The following is a 21,079-nucleotide window of genomic DNA, read 5'->3' on the forward strand; positions in this document are numbered from 1 at the left end:
CTGAACCAGCAACTCGTCTTCATTATCCTTCCTGGGAAAAGAAACAGTCGCCGCCTTTAAACACTGCAGAAAATACGCATAATCGAGTGATCCAGCGAAGCAGGGGAGAGTACAATTTCCAAGGAGGGTCACCAAAACACATTGCGGGTATATTTCTAAGAGTATCTCGCAGGTACTTGACTGTTTAGTCTACTGTGAGCCTGCAGGAAGTATTTTTAGGGCTGCAGAAAAGCGACCAACTGGTACTGCTGGACTCCTACTGGGACAGAAACAGCCTGGACTGAGCTCTCAAAAGCTGACAAGGACGGATGATTATTGTTGAAGCAAAGAGTCAAGCAGGGACTGTAGAGAGTCGAGATGATATGGAATGAGCCCCATAGAAGTGGGTCAGGGTTGCAAATTTCATTAGATTCATTCAGTTTTCTTATTAAATCACTAATTGAAGCTTTGCATAAGTGGACCAGATAAACAACATTGTGCTACTGAAGAGCTGAACTTATAAGAATGTTTTCACAGTGGGATGAGAGCATCATTAAGGCTCCTGAAGTTCTGATTTTTAACAACATGAATAACACTTTATTGTCAGATGACGAGAAGGATCATCAGCCAACAGGGGAGAAAAAGTAAAAGTTCGAATAACATTTTCCTTTTCTTCAAACCAGCCCCCCTGAACCAGATTAAATCATGTTTCTGCTACGTAAAGAAACTACGAGCTGTTGTTTTGGTCTCTCCCACACAGCACGGCAACCCAACAACTTAAAAACACTCCTGACATTATAAAATATTGTTTTGCTCCTGCGAGAGGGCCCCGAGGAGAATCGACTGGCAGGAGAGCACCATGTCTACGAAACGCCACAACCAAGTTAGCTGGATTTAAAAGCAGCTGTTTTGCGTCCATGTTCCAGATTCGGTTGTTTTCAGATTTTCCTAAGCAGACTATTGCTGCAATTAACAGCGTTACATAATCCAAAACAAAAAAATGACTAGCTGGCCTTTTCTCCTTCTTGAGAGAGCTTTCCATCAGGTTCCTCATTAGGACGCTTTAAAGGAGTATTCCATTAATTTCGCATGTGAGGTTGGGTTGCTCGCCATGGGAAGTATTACTCAGCCTGCAGAGACAGAAAGGCACACGTTGTGTTCTGCTGAGGAAGGCTCTGGTTAGATTTGAGTTCAGAACACACTGAGGATGCACAGGAGAATTGTATGATTCACGGTTTTTAGCGCTCGGTTGGGAACATTCTTCATAATTATATCAAATGGAAGTGATGCAGGTATTCACAACCTTTGGTCAGCGCTCATAACGACGGACAAACCAGTGTGTCTACCAGAGCTGGTGGTTCGCCGCATGTGCTTTGAATTAAGGCCCTTTAGAGGCGAGCTGCTCCAAAAGGAACCTCATTAGGCAAAAAGTCACACATAAAAAGTTTCGTACCTTTAAAAGTGAAACCATGACATAACTTTTAAAGAGTTAGATGGCGAGTAAAAGGTAACTGCTGGTGGAGACGGTGGAGTGAGTAACGTTTCATCAAGTCAGCATTAAGACGTGAGCGCCGGGCCAGACGCTTTGATGTTTGTCACAACACACACACACACACACACACACACACATCCGAAAATGCTCCCACGGTGAAAGAGAGGAGCTGCTGCTGTGTGTGTGTGTGTGTGTGTGTACGTCACGTTAATCACCTCCTGGTCTCCTAGCAACATTCGGCTGGTAAAACGCTCTGAAGTTTACAAGCTGTGTGTGTGTGCGAGTGTGTGTGTGTGTGTGTGTGTGTTGGGTGGAAGCAGAGGGGGGTGGAGGTGTGTGTGCCTGTCAGGGAGCTGGTAGCTCGTCTCGTTATCCTGTCCGTCACTACAGCAGGGATCAGCGCAGACAGAATCCATCCTAAAAAAAAAAAGCCCTTGTGGCTTCTCTCTGCTGGCTGAGGACGACCAGCGGCAGAAATAAACGCCATCATTGAGATGAGTGCTGGAGCCAATTGAGACATTTATTATTAATAGCTGCATTGATCCCAAATCTATTTGTTGTCATTCGTTTTTGCCCAATAGTCCAAATACAATCAAAAAACCCTGTGGTAACCTACACATTAGCCCAGTGGGTTAACACTAAAGTGGACTTTTAAAGTGCAACAAAAGATCTGAGGGTGACCACATCCTTACTATTTATGCTGCGTATTTCAGCTCAGTTCCTACATCATCAGGTGCTCCATGAATATACAGTAAACTGGTGTGAGTCAGTGGCAACGTCAGTGTTATCGCAGCATTTCCTCCCAGAGTTGAGTAAGCGGTAGTCCAAGGCTGTAACTAACAATTACTGCTCTCACCGATTTAATGCATGATTATTTTCTTAGATGAGATTAGATTAGGCTTTATCGACGCCCTTTGGAGACACTCGTCTTGGGCGTAAGAACCAAGTAGCAGCACGCAATCCAGCTGCAGTTAACATAGTTTTACGCAGATGTGTGAAGACCAAAACATTTCCCCCCAAATAAGAGCCATAATCCCCCACCCACATTGATTTTTTATTCCTAAATCAATCATTTGGTCTATGAAAGGTTATAAAATGCTGGAAAACACACATTAAATTGATGCCAGGTTCACGTGCCTTGTTTAATCTGACCATGAGTCCAAAATCTGAGAAACCTTCACACTAGAGGCTGGTGAGAGGTTAGCATTTTTTGTGAAGCAACAGCCAAACATTTGCCGAATAGATTAATCGTTTTATCTCTGCTGCAAAAACGACGACACATTGTGCTAACATAGGGCTAAAATCAACTATATTTTGCACTTCACTTTTCTTTTTGAGCTGCGACAGGGGAGCTTTGGTCTCCAAACCTAACTTCACTTCAGCTGCAGTCATGGAAACTGTTGGATGTACATCCCAGGAACATGTTACATTTGCTTAGGGGACTTTTATTATACAGTGATCCCACAGCCTGGAGAACACAGCTGAGACTAATAACAGAATACGCATGTTTGATATGAACGGGCTAATGAGCATTATTAAATATTTTCCTCGCTGGACCAGTGGCACCGTGAGGACCCCACGGCTAGCAAGCACCTCATCAGTGCCTGTTTTGTATGTTTTTTGTGCGATTTAGAGCAAATCTTTCCAAACACTCAGACCTAAACAAGACTTTCATTACAGCTCGTTACCTCTAAAATGTCATTCAAATGTCACCGATTAGCAGCAGGAGTCTGAAATCTTTTAGGAGAATCAATGAGGACAGAAAAGATTCAGTTTTGGAGGGTGGGGGGTCAGTCAACCATTTACCTATTCCCTACATCCTCTGTATCAGAAAGAGACTCAGAAGCTTCTCCTAATGAGGCCATACCTGTTGCTAGCCTGAGTCCTCGTTAAGCCCGCTGCCCTCGTTAAGCCAGGGCGTGATTGGAAGCCCTCTACCACCATTTTTAATGAATACCAGAAGCTTTGAGCCGTGAGGGGATGCATGGGGGAACCGTCCTGTACATGTGTGGGTATTCTGGTGTTTTCATCAAAGATAAGACGAACACTGTTGTGGAAAAGTAAAAAGAATAAAAGATGATTTTCTGCATAGTCCTGCAGTTGGACTAATTACCTCATTGGGTATTTGCTGAGGTTTGTCCTTCATATTGCAAGAACTGGTCCACAAGTTTAAAATCTATCAATCTGGTGCACCCGAAAGGCTCCTAAAGTCCTAAATAACTGCAAGTAAAATTAGCTATTGAACAAGAAAAAAGGAAAAACTGGACGTATAGTAGATAGATTTTTATACAACACAGTAAGATTGCTGAAGGAAAGGAAGCAACATAAAATAATAATCATTAAACTATGACTTTCTGTATTTCTGGAGTTCTTTCCAGCGTGAAGCAAATGTAAAAGATGCTGTGAATGAAGGTAATAAAAGTAAAACCTGATCCTCTCTGCTCTGACTTTATGGATTTTCTTTGGATGTTGTTAATACAGAAAAATATATAAAAAAGTCTTCCTGTGTGGGTAAACTGCTGTAAGGCCAGGTAAGAAATCCTGTGTTAATGACCGAAGGCTGCGGGCAGTCGTCACGGGGGGTTAATGGAGGAGAGGTGGCGGCTGCGTTTGATCTCAGTGGGGCAGCAGTAGTATTAAAACATTAGATGGATCAGCGCAATAGGAGCTGCAGTAAAATAAAAAAAAAAACAACACGGCTCCTCTTTCACCGAACGAGAGCAACAACAACCACAGGCTGCGAGAGAAAAGGCAAAAGAGCTCAATCTTGCCCGCAAGTTTCAATAATACAGTGTGCGAATGTGTGGTGAGCGCCATAAAACACACAAAGCATCATATTTAAAACGGCCATAGACAAGCTGTACACCCATGCGTCATCTTTACGAGCTGCCGTCCTGTCAGCGCTATGGAAGCGATACGTTTTGGTAGATTTTTGTAGGTTACACTTGTGAGTGTACACAAGGTCGTCTGCATCTGTACTCTTACATTTTCTTTAATATATTAAGCTCACGTGGTGGATTTATCCAAATTAAAGGTATGTTTCATTTAATTGCTATAAAATGACTTGCAAAAAACCAGAGGACAGGTGGTGTCCCAGCAAGTGGATTTCTTGTTGTCTGTGAAAACATATTGAATTTCCATCCAGTGCCTGCTGTGTTTATTGTACTTGATGGGCACTTGTTGGCAAAATGGGTCCCAAAACAAGTTCATCAGGCTATAAACTGACACCAAGGACACTGTGGGAGAGACAAATTGAAGAAGGAGGGAAGGATGAACAGGCTGCAAGGTGGCACAGTGGTTAGCACCATTGCCGGTCACCGGTTCGCATCCCGGTGAGGACACCCGGGATCTATCTGCGTGGAGTCTCCATGTTCTACCCGTGCAGCGTGGGTTCTCTCCGGGTTCTCCGGCTTCCTCCCTCACAGTCCAAAAACATGTTGAGGTTTATTGGCGATTCTAAATAGTCCGTAGGTATGAATGTGAGTGTGTTTGGTTGTCTGTCTCTAAGTGTAGCCCTGTGATAGACTGGTTACCTGTCCAGGTGAACCTGTCTTCACCCCGAGTCAGCTGGGATAGACTCCAGCCCCCCGCGAACCGAGTGAGGATTAAGCGGTGTATAGATAATGGATGGATGGATAAATGGATGGATGGATTGGAGAGATGAACGCCATTTTTCTAAAAGACATTCCCTCATTTGGTGTTTTGACGGAGAGTGCTGTCTAACACGTTGGTCCAAATTCAACTGGATTGAAATATGGTGAATATGAATCGCATATCTTTCAAACCATTCAGATTGTTCGTGTCCTATATATGGGGGACTGTCATCCAGGAAGAGACCATGATAAAGGTCATCCCCCAGAACAAATGATTTGCAGTGACTCTTCCCTCTAAAAAGGGACAAATGGACCCAAAACCCTGGAAGCAAAAATGCCCCCAACAGAGCTACAAGATCCTCTCAGTGTCACATGAGCCAAACTTTAACTGTGACTATTACATGATCACAGCATCTTGTACATATCTTCTCCCTCGACAGGGCCTTAAGGTGCTGTCAGCGTTCTTGTCAAACAACCAAGATCAGTGACTTCTTTCATTCAGAACAGACGCGGTATTTGAAAGGTCAAGAACTTCCAACATCCCTCGGAGCCTAATTAACCAGAGTCATCATGACAAACGAGCAGCTGCTCCTCCTGTCACTCTGGATGCTGAGAAGGTCTGCGAAAGGCAGCAGGCACAAGGATCCTTGGCAAGAGTGCTCTTCTGAAGTCTGCGCTGAGCTTCGCCTCAGATTAGAGCTCAATACCGTGAACAGAGATATGAGCATTTAGGGCCAAATCTTTCCAGATCCTGCTGCCGTTTTCGGAAAAATGCCGACGAGATTCCAGGACTTTTTGTGCTTTTTTTGTTCACGTGCATTGTATATATATATATATATGTACTGAAAGAAAGTTCCCCGAATTGCAGAAACTAAACCACACAACTGCACTCTAAAATCAAATCCTAAAATGTTATGATTACAGAGATATCGTATAACATTTCAGATGCAGCTGTCTTATCAAAATAAAAATACTGCTGATGCCAAGATGGCAGCTAATCCTCAAGAAGCGCCATAAAGTACTCCTGCAAAAAAAAAATCAGAGAATAAAAACCATCTAGCAACTGTTCAACAAGTGGCTCAATCAGACACGCAGTTCAGCCCCAAATCAGAGCGTAAAGTTGCATTCAACAGGCGGAACATCCTCCTAATCTTATAACTAACACTCAGGAATGACACTCCTTAAACCACCAACAGCAGAAACGGCTGCATGCTGTTGCACCCTGTTCTGGTCATTTCCTCCAATGGAACCATGTCGCAAATGCAATTTAATGATTGCTACAGTTTTGGAATTAAAATCCAATTTCATTTTCTGTCTCCTGGGGGGGGAAGAAGTGATGCTGTATAATCTCAGGAAGTAATAAAACATTCAACCCCAGTGGAGACTTGTACAGCAAAGAAGACTAACAAGCACAACAGTTTTATCTCATCACTTGGTTTGTGTGGGAGGGTAGAAGTAGTCAAGGAACGTTACTAGAACCTGAATCAGTCGAGTGATATTACGCAAAAAAGTTCCTATAACTCAGCCACCTCAAAAGTGAAATAAAAGTAGCCCATAAAATGTCATGTTTGTGCAAAGATTTCCATCAGAGCCAACGTGTGCATGGATGAAAACGGGTAAAAGTTTAAGTAAATATCCGTGTTTATGCTCGGCTTTATGGAGCAGATGCAGGTTATAAAATGCAAACGTCCAAAATAACACAGGCTGGAAAAGATTCAAATACATTTTATGTGTGTTTGTGTACCATATGTGACAGTTATGCAACTACGGAAGAACATGGGACAAGAAAAAAAGTATAGAAATAACACCTGAAAAAAAAAGGCTGTCTGATGATTTATTAGATTATGTTTAGTGCTTTAAAAACTCATTTTAGTGTTTAAATATCCAGTTTGCTTTGGCATCAGGGGACATACATTGAAATCAAACTATACAAGTCGGGTTTGGAGTGACCTCACACTGATTTATGACATTTTTTATTGCCTCCAAAGAGGAAACTTTTAAAAATATCCAGCTCACAGTGTTGTCCTGACAAAAAAAAAAGGCACACACAAGCCAGAAAGTTGTTTTTCTGATGTGAGCTACCTAGTTTTTTTTGTAAATCTGGTATTTTCTATGCAGGTAATGTGATATTTATATTATTAAATTGGGTTTAATTGGATTAAGGGAGACAGAGAAGCAGAAAGATAGAAAACAGGAGTCAGAGAAGGAGAGAGAGAGAGAGAGATAGATAACCTGACAGAAGAGAGAAAGAGAGTTTCCGCTGGCTTCGGCTAAAGCTGCAGACTTAAAACCATATGCTTGTCATAGTGTTGTGTGGGTCTGTGTGTGTGTGTGTTAGGTGGGCAGGGCTTAGCTGGAGGAAAACTGCTCAGACTGGGATCCTGCTGCTCAAACAGCAGGATCCCCGGGACAAACGGAGAACAGACAGCACGCAGACAGACGGACAGACGGAGAGGGAGACAGGTACAGACAGATGGGCAGAGACAGACAGGGAGGATGACAAGGAGGAGATATTGAGGAGGATGAGTCAGTGAGGGGGAGAGAAAGACGGCCTGAAACATACACTATCTTTATGGTGCGCTGCAGCTGAGGCGTGCTCCTGCAGGCAAAGCTCAACTGATTACGCCAATCATCACAAATATCACACGGTGGGTGCAGCCAATCAGACCGCACGCTAAAACTGAGCCAACCAGATAACCAGCAGCTAGCATGACAGGAACCAGACTAAACATCAGCACAGCGTTGGTTGGCTTCCAAAGAAGAGCAAAGTGACCTACCAGACTCTTGGTCCATTTTGATTGACAGGGCAGGGCTCTGGGGGGCGGAGTCTTCGCTCAGAGAGTAGCTGTGCTCCGCTTGGATATCTGCGAGATTAGAGGGACGGAAAAATGTAACCGGTCTGTTTATGGTAATGGAGATTTAGCTCAGGCGGTTGTTGTCGTAGCAGCCAACGCAGGTGCACAAACATCCCTCAACTTCCATGTTATCGGGTATTTCATATCAGCGATTAATCTAAGCGATGTTCATGTTTATTGGGAAGATTCAAGTTTCCTCAAACAGCTGAGTCTTCTACACCAACTTTTTGACATAACTGGTGATTGGAACATGTGTCTGAGGTTTACAGAAAGAGCCATGTTTGTGTCACAGCTGGACAACATCATAATGATATAACCAACATAGCAAAAAAGAAAGGAACAGACATTTTGGGATATTTGGCCACCAATGCCTTAAACAATGACAATCAGGAGAGTGAGGCCTCCTCATAAATGTTCTCCTCAATATTCATTATTTATGAGCAGAATTTGCTGCATATTTTATGATGTCCAACAAGCACAGAATGAAAATTAAGACTCTCGCCGTCACTTTAAATCAGATTTATTTGTATCAGAAGGCTGTCGTATAAATTTTTCTTTTTCATTTTTTGGTCTGCTTTTGCTGTCGGCTGTCTTGATGTTGCACTTGCATTGGTTATTTTAGGTTTAAAGTTTTTTCTTTTTAATTATTTCCGACTATTATTCCAAATATAATGCACAAAATGTTTCCCTGGATATTCAGACTCTCATCCATGCAGCCGCCATGATTATGATTATTGGATAAATGCATCACAGAGCTCCAGGCATGGTTATAAATATGCACATTTAAATTCTGTCTGTGCATATTTGACCTTGCCCTGCCGTCGAGGCTTTTACGTAAAAATGACTCACTCGCTTATTGAGACATGACAATGATAAAATAACATGCTGTTTTTGTTGTGCGTTCCTCAAATCGTTGTCCTAGTGACCGCGATGACGACAGGGATGCTAATTTGTCTGAAGTGAGCCTAAAGAGTAGTGTGTGTGTGTGTGTTTTCCTCTGGTTTTAAAAAAAAGGTTTTTGGAACTTTCGCTCATATCGTGAAACTTGACCTCTGTGGAGAAGCCAGCGTTGATGTCAGCGAGAAATAAAAAGTTGATACAGTTGGTCTCCAGGGTTTCAAACCGAGTCTTTTCGATAAAAAAGCTGGCTAAAGAGAGGAGCAACTGGCCGCTGAGCCGAGAAGGGAAACTCTTGGGCCTGAAATCATTTCAAAGCAGGATGTTAGTGGAAGGAACAACCTCTGATTCAACCCGAGTGAATCTGTATCCCACTGGATTGGTACTTATATTCATTTTGTGAGCATCTGTGGGAAGCGTACTCTTATTGTGATCATGTATCTTAACAAAAAGAGGCTCTCACCTGGGCTGCTGTCCATGTCGATGTGTAAAAGTGAAGGTCTGTCTGCCAACAGGGGTCTTTCTAATACGTGGTCGTCGAAGAAACTGTTGAACAATTCGCTGCTGAAGTCGTCCATCTGGTCACCTGAGAAAGGCTGGAACGCACAAACAAGGAGACAGAAAGGGTTATTAGCCGTCTCGTCGAGCAAACTTTGCACAATTCAGGGGAAAACCACCCAACGGGGCTGCCAAAGAAAAGTTCAAGTTTTGGAGAAGTTTTTGGAAAGACGTGGCTGCGCGCTTGATCAGGCATGCCTTGTTGGTAGTTTTATTAGCTTGGCATGTCGGGAGGCTACAGCTTATGAATGTATTTGCATCCGCCACACGATGCTAACAGGATCTGTGGTTCTAATAATGTGTCGGTGCAACAGTTTAGGACTTGGTATTAATCGATCCAACCTTGAAAAACATACTCGAGAGATGACAGACTGCAAATAGCCTCGATATTCATTTTGGATTAATCAGCTGATCATTTCCCTGATTAAACAATGGGTTATATTGTTAGAAAAATGTAAGAAAAAGGCCAATTACAGCTTCAAAAGTGTTACTTTATCCAACCAAAATCTGAAAATATTCAACTCACAAGAGTCTCACACAAAGAAAAGCAGCAAATCCTGCAAAAGCCGGACCGAGAAAATTGTTGGAAAATGACTCAAATGACAAATATTCGACCTGTAGTTTCAGTTCTACGACAGACCATCTCTCAGTGTCAGAAATTAGACCGTGCTGATGTCTTGAGGAGTCAGTCAATGGGAAACAGCATTGATAGATAATCCTCAGTCTGGATGAATGAGTCACTGAGCGGAGAGCCGTGTTCTGGAAACCTAGGACAGCATGGTGCTCTGATTTCACTGGTTTACACACACACACATAAATACATACACACACAATATGAGTCACCCTGGTCTTCAGCAAACATGCAGAAACCAGAACAAAAGCAGACACACACTCATGGACTGGTTGGAGCCCATTAATACACTCTGCTTGGAGGCTCCTCAGACAGACACAGTGACAGAAATAACTTGATTTAATTAGCAACAATCACAAAACGATGATTTACGCGGTTTATTCCTGGAAATTAGTTTAACCTCCTCTGTGAAAACTGCCAGAAGTGTCAAAGAAGATAAAATCGGTCCAGTAGCAACACTAAAGACATGACTGGGATAATAAATACAGCTCTAGCTTCAATATTTTTCTAATACAAACAATGGATCAAATGTGTAGAGTGAAAGGCCTCGCTCGCTTTCAACCAGCTCTGCAGCTCACTTGTCTGTTTGAGCTCATTGCTTTGGATTTCCATCCCAGATCCTCTGCTCTCTTTGAGCAAGTGGCAGCAGGCAGCTGTGATAGACCCATCTACTAACAACAGAGCTTACATAAAACACCATATTTATACCATTTGTAAAAAAAAGTTTTATACTCTGATAGGTGCACATAAAGACTTTCTGAGCACTCCAGTTACCTGCACATAGCCAGCATGTTGAATATTTATGGGACTTTTTCCCCCTGAATTCAGACTCTCAGGTTACAGCCAAGAATGTACATACAGCTTATGATTTGGACTTGCTTGGCCTCATTAGGCGTCTTTAATGTATGCATACTTGGAAGCGAAAGAGAATAAATCAGCCAGATTGCTGTTTTTAATGTGCACGACTCTGTAATGTTCTTGCTGGAGTAGTCACTTTTTTGGCACCACTGAGCAAAGAAAAAATAGAACCTTTGAGCATGTTGTATTTGTAAATAGTTCCATACCTCCTAAAAATCTAGCCCATGATGGTAGCTTTAACCAATCACATCTTTGCAGAGAGTGGGCGTTCCCATTGGCTGTTGTCCAAATGCTGCTGTGTGTCCCCTCAGGTGGTGGAGGGTTGGTTTATCGCCGCTGCCTGAACCAACCTACCCTTACCTTAACCCTCTGAACCTCAAAACCACAGCTGAGTTTAAAAGCTTTTTGTCTTTAAAAATAAAAAAATCCCTACAGTTAAATTCACTTATCAGAGGCAGAAACCGTAAAAACAGAGAGAATATTTCTAGTTTGAACTTTCTAACAGTCCTTTACTCATCTGCTGCGTGACAGTCGACCACATTTCAGCTTAAAATCATGGTATTTCATCAAAACACTTTAGTCCACATGTCTCGTATAAAAACACTCAACTGTGTGCTCAAGAATTTATTTTTTTAAAAAAAGCTCAACAGCAACAACTGCCTCAACTAGACGGCTATCCAGAACAGGAAGTCGGTCTTATCAAAAAGAGAGTCTGACAATAAACACAATGAAACACATGTCAGTACTGGCAAACTCGTAGAAGTGGAGTTACATCCGCTAACCACTAGATTCTGATCTTGCAGTTCGTCTCCTGGACAGGTAACTCCATTTGTCTGTAATATCTAGCACGTTGGCCCTCTGTTAATTGCTACGGCTCATTCAATTTGATGTTTATGCTCTTATTTACCATCGCGTTTGTGCAAATGAAATGTGCTCCTCTGATGGTAGGAGCTAAGGAAAGCTGCAGAAGGATATTTTCTAATTCTGGTGGTTGTTTTGTTCTTTTTTTTTTTGCCTCCCAGATCTCCGCCTAACCCTTTAAATACAGTCCAGACAATCAAATTTAACAGCAACATTCACAGCTTCGCACATGCATTAAGTCAAAGTGTGTGTGTGTGTCTATATTTGTGACTTTGCTCGAGAGGTCAAATGGGTCTGGAGTGAAAGTCTGGGACACACAGCAGCTGCCAAATGAAAACATGTGGAGCGAGCACACACACGCATACACATACACACACACACACACACACTGGGGGAATAAGAGCAGATGCCAAGCAGAAGAAAAAAAAAAAAAAAGCACAGAAGCAGGACACATGAAGTGATGTTTTGAGAGTCAACTGGGAACCGTGTCCAGTTCTGTAAATAACAAAAGGGGACGGTTTTGGGGATTTGGAAGCTTAACAGACATTTTTCACACATGACATTTCGATTAGTCGTAGCAGGACAAAGTGCAGGTGTAACTAATGACGTTAAAGACCTCTCTGTTAAATGTAGGTGCTGCAGTAGCCCATGGCAATGAGCCAGCTTGTACTTGTCAGGAAATAGTCCAGCACGCAACTGCGACTTGTACTAATCTGTATTTCTAACCTATATGGACACATTCAACCTTTAAAGCCTGTTTTTACTCAATGCAATATAAAGTTCCTTTACAAAAGCAGCAAAACTATGACTAGAAGTACAGAGGACTTGAAAAAATGTATTTTCTGCAGGATTACAAGGCATAAAAGTTGATTTATTTGAATATTTACATTGCAAAAGTTCAAAAAACTTGCAATTAACATGTACAAAATAAAGTCTAAGTGTCTAGAGATGTTCTAATACGAGAAAAAAAGGTGAATATTAAAGATATTTCACTACGTACAGTTTCAATTTGCTTTGAAACTTGTATCCAGCCTGCAGTTGAGTCAGATGGTCGGTGAATTTTTGTTGCGTGACTATTGATCGCAGCTGAGTCAGTCATGGCTTCTCTGTTGCACCAAGAAGAGATGAATTTTTTGATTTTTACAGAATCTGCTCAGTGCAAACGCTATATTTTTTAAAATTAGACATGTAGAATTAAATAATTTGGATGAAATCTCACAATTTTAAGCTCACATACGGTAACTCATGGATCACTGGAAAGTTAAAATCTGATAATTTTCTGTTTTTACTGCTCCTGGCTCTGATAAACGGTGTAATTAAGGCAATTTTTTTATTTTACGATAACATACCTTCTGAGGTTCAGAGACTTAACTGGCTCCACTTCTACCCTGAATAGGAATGGAAATGAGTCAGTCGATTCCTTACCTCACGGCTCACAACAGGATAAAGAAACTGACAGCCGCTGCTCCAGAAGGATGTGTGCACACACTCGGCGATCCTGCTCCTTCACACACAAGTGAATACCCACTCATTCATAAACAGCCAGACACGGGAACAGTCCAGGTATCCTGACAGAGCGGCCTTGTTCTCCCGCTGCACTAAATGTCAAAACAATATCCGTTTAAATAACCTCGACACGGCCCCTTTATTACGGCTCCGATGAGGAATATAGGTCACATCTAAACCGGCCTGCTCGTGTGTAAACAGGGAAAAGTTTCCTAATTGGCGTAATGATGGAGCCATGCAGCGAGAGAGGGAGAAAAAGCAGAGAAAGGTCCACAAATGTATATTATATACGGTCTAAAATTAGCTCTCATTCATCCAAAAGTGTCAGCCCATATGTAGTTTATGGCTCTTAACTCTATTACAGCAGTGATCCTGTAATGTCTCATTTGCAGCACTGGGCCTCAGCAGTGACCCAATTTTGCAATATTCAGTCCAACACACCTGTAGCCTGTGACACACCTCCTGCCCTGGTCGAGGCTAATCTTTTCCTTATCCATCACCTGGCACAGCGGTGAAGTATCCACGTTGATGTTTATCCAACATGTTCAGGTATTCTTCCTGGTGAGAAAAGCCTCCTCTCAGGGCTCAACATGTGCAGACGGCTTCATTGAGATCACTCTGACTGTGCTACAATCCCTGTGGCGCAAAACCTGGATGTCAATGTCACATTAGACAGGAGGCCCTGATGAAAAAGGCTCCCATTTTAACACTAATAAACGTTCATACAGTTTGTGTTGTGGGAAACCAAACCGTGCACTGTCACACTGCAGCCAATCATCACGACATTCCTGGTATCTTATAATTAACACGGCAGCAGCAAAGTCCTTTTCTGCAGCCATTTGTCTGTCATGACATTATGTGCAACCTGTGCAATAATGTGGCCTCAAACATGAATAATCCTCCATCTGGATGCCTTGTTTCTACTGGTGTTGGTGTGCAATGGGCAAAATTTAAATTAGCTGAACTCTAACCACTCCTGAGCTCATCTAGCAGATTTTGTTCCACACAAAAAGTCTTTAAAAAATAAAATACGACATCACCTTCAGATTTGATGCAGCTGGCAAATCAGTTCAGATATGAAGTGTCAAATTATCACTAATTGTTATACAAACCTATTAAGACTATCACAATAAAAGAATATTACGTTATCACAAAAAAGAGTTTATCAGGATATTGTAAAAACTGGAGAAATTATCAGGATTTAAACGTTCTGACGACCCTCAAACTAATCATGTGTGACTTCTGTTCATTTTGTTTTCAGGAAAAACAATCAAACCCAAGCTTAAAATTGAGATATTTCACCCAAACCTTTTACTTCTACATGTCTCATTTGAGATTTTGTCTAAAACAAACCTTTTGCTCCAGTCGGATTCTAGTAAAAACAAAAAATTCTGCGCGCCTCAGTGCAACCAAGAAGCCAAGACTCACTCAACTGTGGCCAAAAGTAACACGACAAAAATTCAGGGACTTTTCAGCTGAACTGCAGACTGTGTTTACACAGAGACGAAGGGAGATTTATTCATCTATAGAACGTAAAGGCACTATTTTTTCTAGAATTAGTAAGACTTGTGGAAAAAAATGTTGTAAATGTCGATTGCAGCTTTGTTCACTTTTGTAAAGTGAATAATCAAACTAATTCTACTTCTAGCCATTGCTGTTTGCATAGAAGTGCAGCAAAAATTAATAAAAAAATGAGAAAAATAGGAATGTAAAAATGTGACAGGAGCAAATAAAAGACTTGGAAACTGCTTGGGGTGCAGAGGGTTAACTTGTCAGGGGGTGGGGTGGAGAATTTCACCTAATTATATATGCAGATAACATAATATTGTGTTGCACTGATCCATTGTTCAGACAAAAGGTCGACATTCACTGGACTGTTTTCCTGAATCCAGAGCTGATGCTGATCTGCATCTACACTGACATTCAGCAGCAAATGCAACAGCAACACAGCGTTTTCTCATCTTTGTAGCTGTTTAATTATCTGTCGATTTATAGCACGACTTTAAAACACAGAGCTAAACAAAGAGGCGTGCACGCAGCAGAAGCCGGGATTATCAGTATTAGGACAGGAAGCTTAATGAGCCCAGAGTGGCTTCAGATGCCTGATGCTGGAACAGCTGCAGTCAGTGTGAACAGAGGAACTGAAGTCTGGACCTGTCATTACCTGAAACACTGCCCTCTCTGCTGGGAAAAGAACCACAATAGGGAGAGAAAGAGTGTTAAAAAGCAGTTGACAGGTTTTATGGCTTATTTCGGTGCTGGTGTGTCATTAGGAGGGACGGAGCTGAGATGTAAACCACACAAAGAGAGCTGGGAAAGACACATGCAAGGAGTAATTAGAAATGCAGAGAGTGACTCGGTGATGCCTGTAATTAACGGTGCTGAGTCTCAACACATCTCTCTCCTTTCCTTTCATTTGGCTGCCTCGCCGGTTCAGGTGAAACAGGCAGAATAACCAGCAACTGGTCCGCATGTGAAGTTCGGCGAAGTTTGGAGAGCTCGGGGACAAAGTGGATTACCGAGACCCGGGCCAAGGAGCGTATGTCATTGCGGAATGAACATTTGCAGTGGAAAGTATCGTAAAAATCTCCAGAACATCATGTAAAGGCCAAAGGAAAATAAAGCGAAAAAAATATATTCCTGCAGTCATGTCGTCTCACATTCAGCCTTCAAGATTGTAACAGCCGATCATTTATCAGTCGCAAACTGCAGGCAAATAAAACGTTGACGGCGGGTTTTATGTTGTCATAAACAAATACGAGATAAAAGAACAGTTAAATAAAGGAATGAAATCCTTACATGAGGATGCTTGCATGCAAAATTTGAACTTTAAGGCGGCAAAGCTGCTGCATTTTTACACCAGACTGCAGGAAATGCAGCGTCATGTTAGACAAACTTGGTGATTACATTCTGCTGAGTCACTGCTGTCTTTTTTGCCATGTCATAAACACACATACCTAATGGCAATGCACAAGAAGGTGTACATCCAAAACTCTGCAAGAATTAGGTTCAGTTTAATGTATCCTCAATGCATATGAATCTGACGCACAAATTTATGAAAGTTCAGAGCGATTATTTTCATTTCTGATGAGTCTGTGGACAATTTTCTTGCTTAATCGATTTGTTTTTTGGTCAATAAAAGGTCCAAAAATGACCAAGATGGCGTCCCCTCATGTCTTGTTCTGTTCACAACCTAAAGATATTTACTTTACAAAAGAAACTAGCAAATATTCAGTGACAATTAAGTCAGAGAACAACTGTTGCAGCCCTAGTCAAGATTTATTTTTCCCACCAAACACAAATCCTGCCTGTGCAAAGAGACGTATTCGCCACTGAAGCCTTAACCCTTGTTTGAAAGGCTTTTCTGTAAATGATCAATATCAGCTAAAAGACTACACAAGCAAGCGTGCCACATGTTTTATGTTTAGCCGTCTGTTAACTTGCACTCAACTTAATCTCACCGACTGTTTTCAGTTAGCACAAATTTACGATGCAGCGATTTCATTTTCCCACCATAAATGAAAAAACAAATTAAAAGCGATCGTTTGAGGGGAGACTTCTGAGGAGGTTTCAGTAAAAGCTGGGAAATCATCAGAGTAGAAGCTTCGAGAAGAGAATTCATCTGCTAATATTTTCATTAGTGATTCATCTTTAAAGATCATTTATCATTTGCTTGTTGCTTTTCTTTGCCAGATACGATTGTAAGCTAAACATCTTTGGATTTTGGCATTTTTCACAATTTATGGACAAAATGATTAGTTGAGAAAACCCTCTATATATTAACACGACTGTAACCTTTAGAAACAGATTAATCTCTGCACTGGCGGACAATTTAACACCGAAAGGCAGCAAAAAATGGAGCATGACCGGTTGACATTTTTTTTGTCGTGTTGAAATAAATTGCAAATGTGACAGACCTGAAAACATCAGGTAATTATCCTGTAATCCTGCCTGCCATAGATAAGAAAATGGCAATGTTCTCTACTGTATTTGGCTTCATGTGGTGCTCAGCGGCTGCAGTGGCTTGGCTGGATTTGGCCTCAGTTGAACTACATTTCAGAGCGAGAGAGCAGCAGCGGTTAGTATGTGTGCGCCGAGACAGAAGTGAGCTATAGTTCCCAATAAAACAGTAGAAAAGTATTTTTCCTGCTCACACACACACACACACAGTGCTGCATGCCTGCACACATTCCTTCTGGCAGCCGAGCAGCCAATCGGAGGCGGGCATGCAAATGAGATGGGTGTGTCTCTTTAAAGCTGGAGTACAGGGTCTGAATGGAGAGTAGAATAGAATAAAGTAGAATCTGATGGAGGGCGGATGGAGAGAGCGGAGTATTAAAAAAAAAAAAGGATGAGACGGTGAAAATAGGACGGAAAGTGTGCATAGATGCTTGTTGACTAGAATGCAGTCGAATAGAATGAAAACTTTGCAGCTCCAATATCCGGCACTGTCCTCGTTTGACCTCATTTCGTGCATGTGTGTGATTGAAAACATGCATTTATAATGAATAAGAGCTGCAGGAATGTGTCAGTTAATCTATTTGTCAAACTATTTTCATAATAAAATGAGCTATGAAGTCAATTTCAAGCAAAAAAAGTTAAATATTCTCCAGTTGCAGCTTCCTAAATATGAGCATTTGCTGCTCATGATTTTTCCATCCATACTCCCCATATTCTAAAACTGGCCGTCTCCTGTGCATCTCCGGCCAACAGTTATTAAAAAGTTAAAAGGGTGCATTTGTTGTTGCCATGGTTACGCCTCAGCATACATCACCGCGAGCAGCCGAGCACTGCGCTATAGATCAAATGATTAAAATAACAGAATGAATGGCACATTATTCCATTATGAGGGAACCAGCGGTGGCAGCTCTGCTCCCGTTTCCCTCAAGATTTAAGGAACCTGTTACGAGCTCCCAGCTGGTGGTACAATCCGTGAATGATTCTCGGTCCAGCGTCGGTAATTCACTCTCAAATAAGAAGTCCATGATGACAGTGTATGTGCAGCTCTAGTTTAAGTTAATCCTGCTTTTGTTTGTCTGGTGAGGAGGTGTGTCAGTGGCCAGATAGATGCTTGGAAACTCTGCAGTGCTGATTGTTAACTATATTATCATCTGAACTGAAAATGATAAATCACTGAAGCGTCTCTTAACAGGAGATCATTTCCAGCGACTGCAGCTAATCACTTCATTACTTGCTTAAGGAATCTCCATCAGCTCTCTGCTGCCCACATGTATTCCCCCTGGTTATCAACAGGGCAGTGGAGGAGGTAAACACAACGCAGAGCAGGGACACAGAGAATCTCTGCACCACGGAGCACACCTTAATAAAAGAAATGGGCTGAATGCTCTTGTTGTCCTGAGGGTGCTCCTGTTTTAAACTGTCTCAGACGTTCTAAAATGTAGTTTAAACATCATATTTTAGAGGGAAAAAGAAGCTGTTTGAGTGGATACAACTGTCTTTTTTACAATGATTTGACGCTGAATTTTATATTGATTCGAGAATATCATAATTATTATTTTTATAAATCAGCTACATGTAACGTGAACCATTCGAGCTAAGTTGGAGGAGACCAAAATTGAGCTAAAAAGAACAAAAACTGAGTGACTAACTGCTTCTCCTACCACCTAGTTAGTTTAAACATGCAACATACATGCAGTAATATGGACAAAGCCATTCAGGAAAAACAGAAACCCAAAATATGTGAGTAAAAATAATCACTCTAACAGGAGCTTTGCCTTGATAGCACTAAAGACAGATGGTGACATGCCATTCAATCAAAGTAATCTATGAGCAAAGTGTTCACTGCTACTTCTTTGAGAGCTTCACACCAGAGATCAACAAAAAGTTAAAGACACAAAATAAAGACTTTACAGGTAACCTCCAGCATACAGCTTCCCCAGCTCCTCTGATTATAATTATATTCATTACTGACATGCAGAGGTTTTAGAAGCTGTCAACAGGAGACTGAAATGCGCACTAAAGTATGTATAATCATGATATCCTGCAGAGCAGCTAATCAGCCATCGTTTCCCATGTCCTCAGTGGTACAGCCCAGCCTAGTGGCTTCACAGCAGAGTGGACTACTTTATTTAGAACAGAAACGGGGGGGTTCAAACCACAAGCAGACTGCTCGGCTGACTCACTGACTAGAATAGAGGTCTGCCTAAAAAACCTGCGGCGTTTAGAAAAAAAAAAGAGGGGATGACACAAAGTGGAAAAAAGAGGCACAGGACAGAAATAAGCTGACACAGTTAATGGTGTTGTGATATTAACCTCTTAGAGTGCAGCAGTGTTGTTATGGATTAAAGGTGCACGGCTCAGTGAGGCATGGCAGCACACTTTTTGGCATTTTGTGTAGCCGGAGGTGCACGGCACACCTTCAGCACACTTGGAATGGCATGAGGAAGGATGTCACAATTAGACCTGATTGTGTTTACATGCAACACAAAAGCTGTGCAGAAAGTAGTTTGCTTTACTGGTTCTAATTTAATTTTGCACATCTGATTGCTCATTATAGTCACAGTTCTTCAAGTGTGGAGCTTAAAGACTAGATTTCTCAGGTGCTGTTAGAGGATGAGGAGGAAGCAGTGGAGGAAACAGGTGGTGGCGAAGATCAAACTGTCCTCTCTTTAAAAAAAAGATGATGTTGCAGCAGGACTGAGGAGGCAACTGCAGCACATTAATACAAGTTAAAGACATTGCTGGGAACTAATGAGGAAATGTGGCTCAATTAAGGATCTAATTAAGAGAAACACTTGAGAACCTAATTGGAAGTTCTGATGCAACCACACACCTTGTTACCAGTCAGGTGTGCTGCTGCTGAATATTCCAACACCTGCCAGCTGAACACACACACACAAGTTAACCAGTAACTCGCCAACACTTGTTAGTTTACACAATCAAACACACGCACGCTGGGTTTGAGCCCCGGATGTCTGTCAGGATCTAATAACTGCACCGCCCTGCTGAGGTCCGGCTCCGGGCGGAACAGGCAGCGGAGGTGCGATGGATTCAAGCGGACCTCCAGCAGAAATAAAGAAATTGTGGAAATGATGAGCAGCTGAGGGCTGTGATCAGAGGCAGGACTCACCACGTTAGTGAGGAAATCTCCGTCGCTGAGTTCCTCCAGGTCCAACAGGTTGGATCCTCCGGACGGATAGAGTTTCTCTGCTGTTAAACTGTCTAAGATAGACTCCATCATGACTGTGGGTGTCTGTCTACAGCTGGCTGGACGGATGGACAGCAGCTCTTAAAACCAACTCATTAAAATGAGGCAGTTTTGTTGTCACACGGCTGCAGCACCTGTGAGTGAAGCCGCTGCTGAGTCCGTCCGGCCGCCTGCTGCTGCTGCTGCTGCTGCTGCTTTCCTTCAGTGTCAAACTTGAAAATGTAGAAATTTCACATCCTCCTGCTGCTCCCTGTAGCGAGGACGATGATATATTCAACCAGCGCTCACCTCGAGTGCGCTGCCTCAGCCACGCGCTCATGAATATTAACATGAGCCCCGCCCACCGCTTCAAGTGACGGCCACGCCCCCAAGCAGGAAGTTTTAGCATCTAATCAACACAAATCATCTGAATAGCACACCTCAAAATTTCACGTAGAATATACCCCATGAACTGTCATATTGAAAAGTTTTGCATTATTTTATATATGTTACTAATTTGATAAATTATAGATAATATCTAGTAAAATTAAAGAAAAAAGTTCAGGTCAAAACTGAAAATAATCACACATCAATATAAATATTATGTATAATAAGGATAGGAAAATTGTTAATCATTTTTTAATCTGTTATTTTGCAAATTTTCCCCACTCTGTTAAATCAAAGATATTGTCTCACAAATTC

The 21,079-nt window shown here is 41.9% G+C and overlaps 1 protein-coding gene across 2 annotated transcripts in view; it reads right to left on the minus strand.

The window, feature by feature from the left end:
- The window catches only part of creb3l1 (cAMP responsive element binding protein 3-like 1), a 33,372-nt gene extending 12,733 nt beyond the window's left edge, over positions 1-20,639 (minus strand). For both annotated transcript variants that reach the window (XM_008300529.1, XM_008300528.1), the window contains exons 1-3: positions 20,321-20,639; positions 9,280-9,412; positions 7,842-7,928 (exon numbers count right to left, since the gene is read on the minus strand). In XM_008300529.1, the coding sequence (XP_008298751.1) occupies positions 7,842-7,928; positions 9,280-9,412; positions 20,321-20,431 (331 nt within the window). In that variant the 5' untranslated portion in view covers positions 20,432-20,639. The remainder of the gene's footprint in view (positions 1-7,841; positions 7,929-9,279; positions 9,413-20,320) is intronic.
- Between the last annotated feature and the right edge of the window lie 440 nt (positions 20,640-21,079).

This window comes from Stegastes partitus, unplaced genomic scaffold (assembly GCF_000690725.1).
Source record: "Stegastes partitus isolate 25-593 unplaced genomic scaffold, Stegastes_partitus-1.0.2 Scaffold1556, whole genome shotgun sequence".
Classification (NCBI taxonomy): domain Eukaryota; kingdom Metazoa; phylum Chordata; class Actinopteri; family Pomacentridae; genus Stegastes; species Stegastes partitus.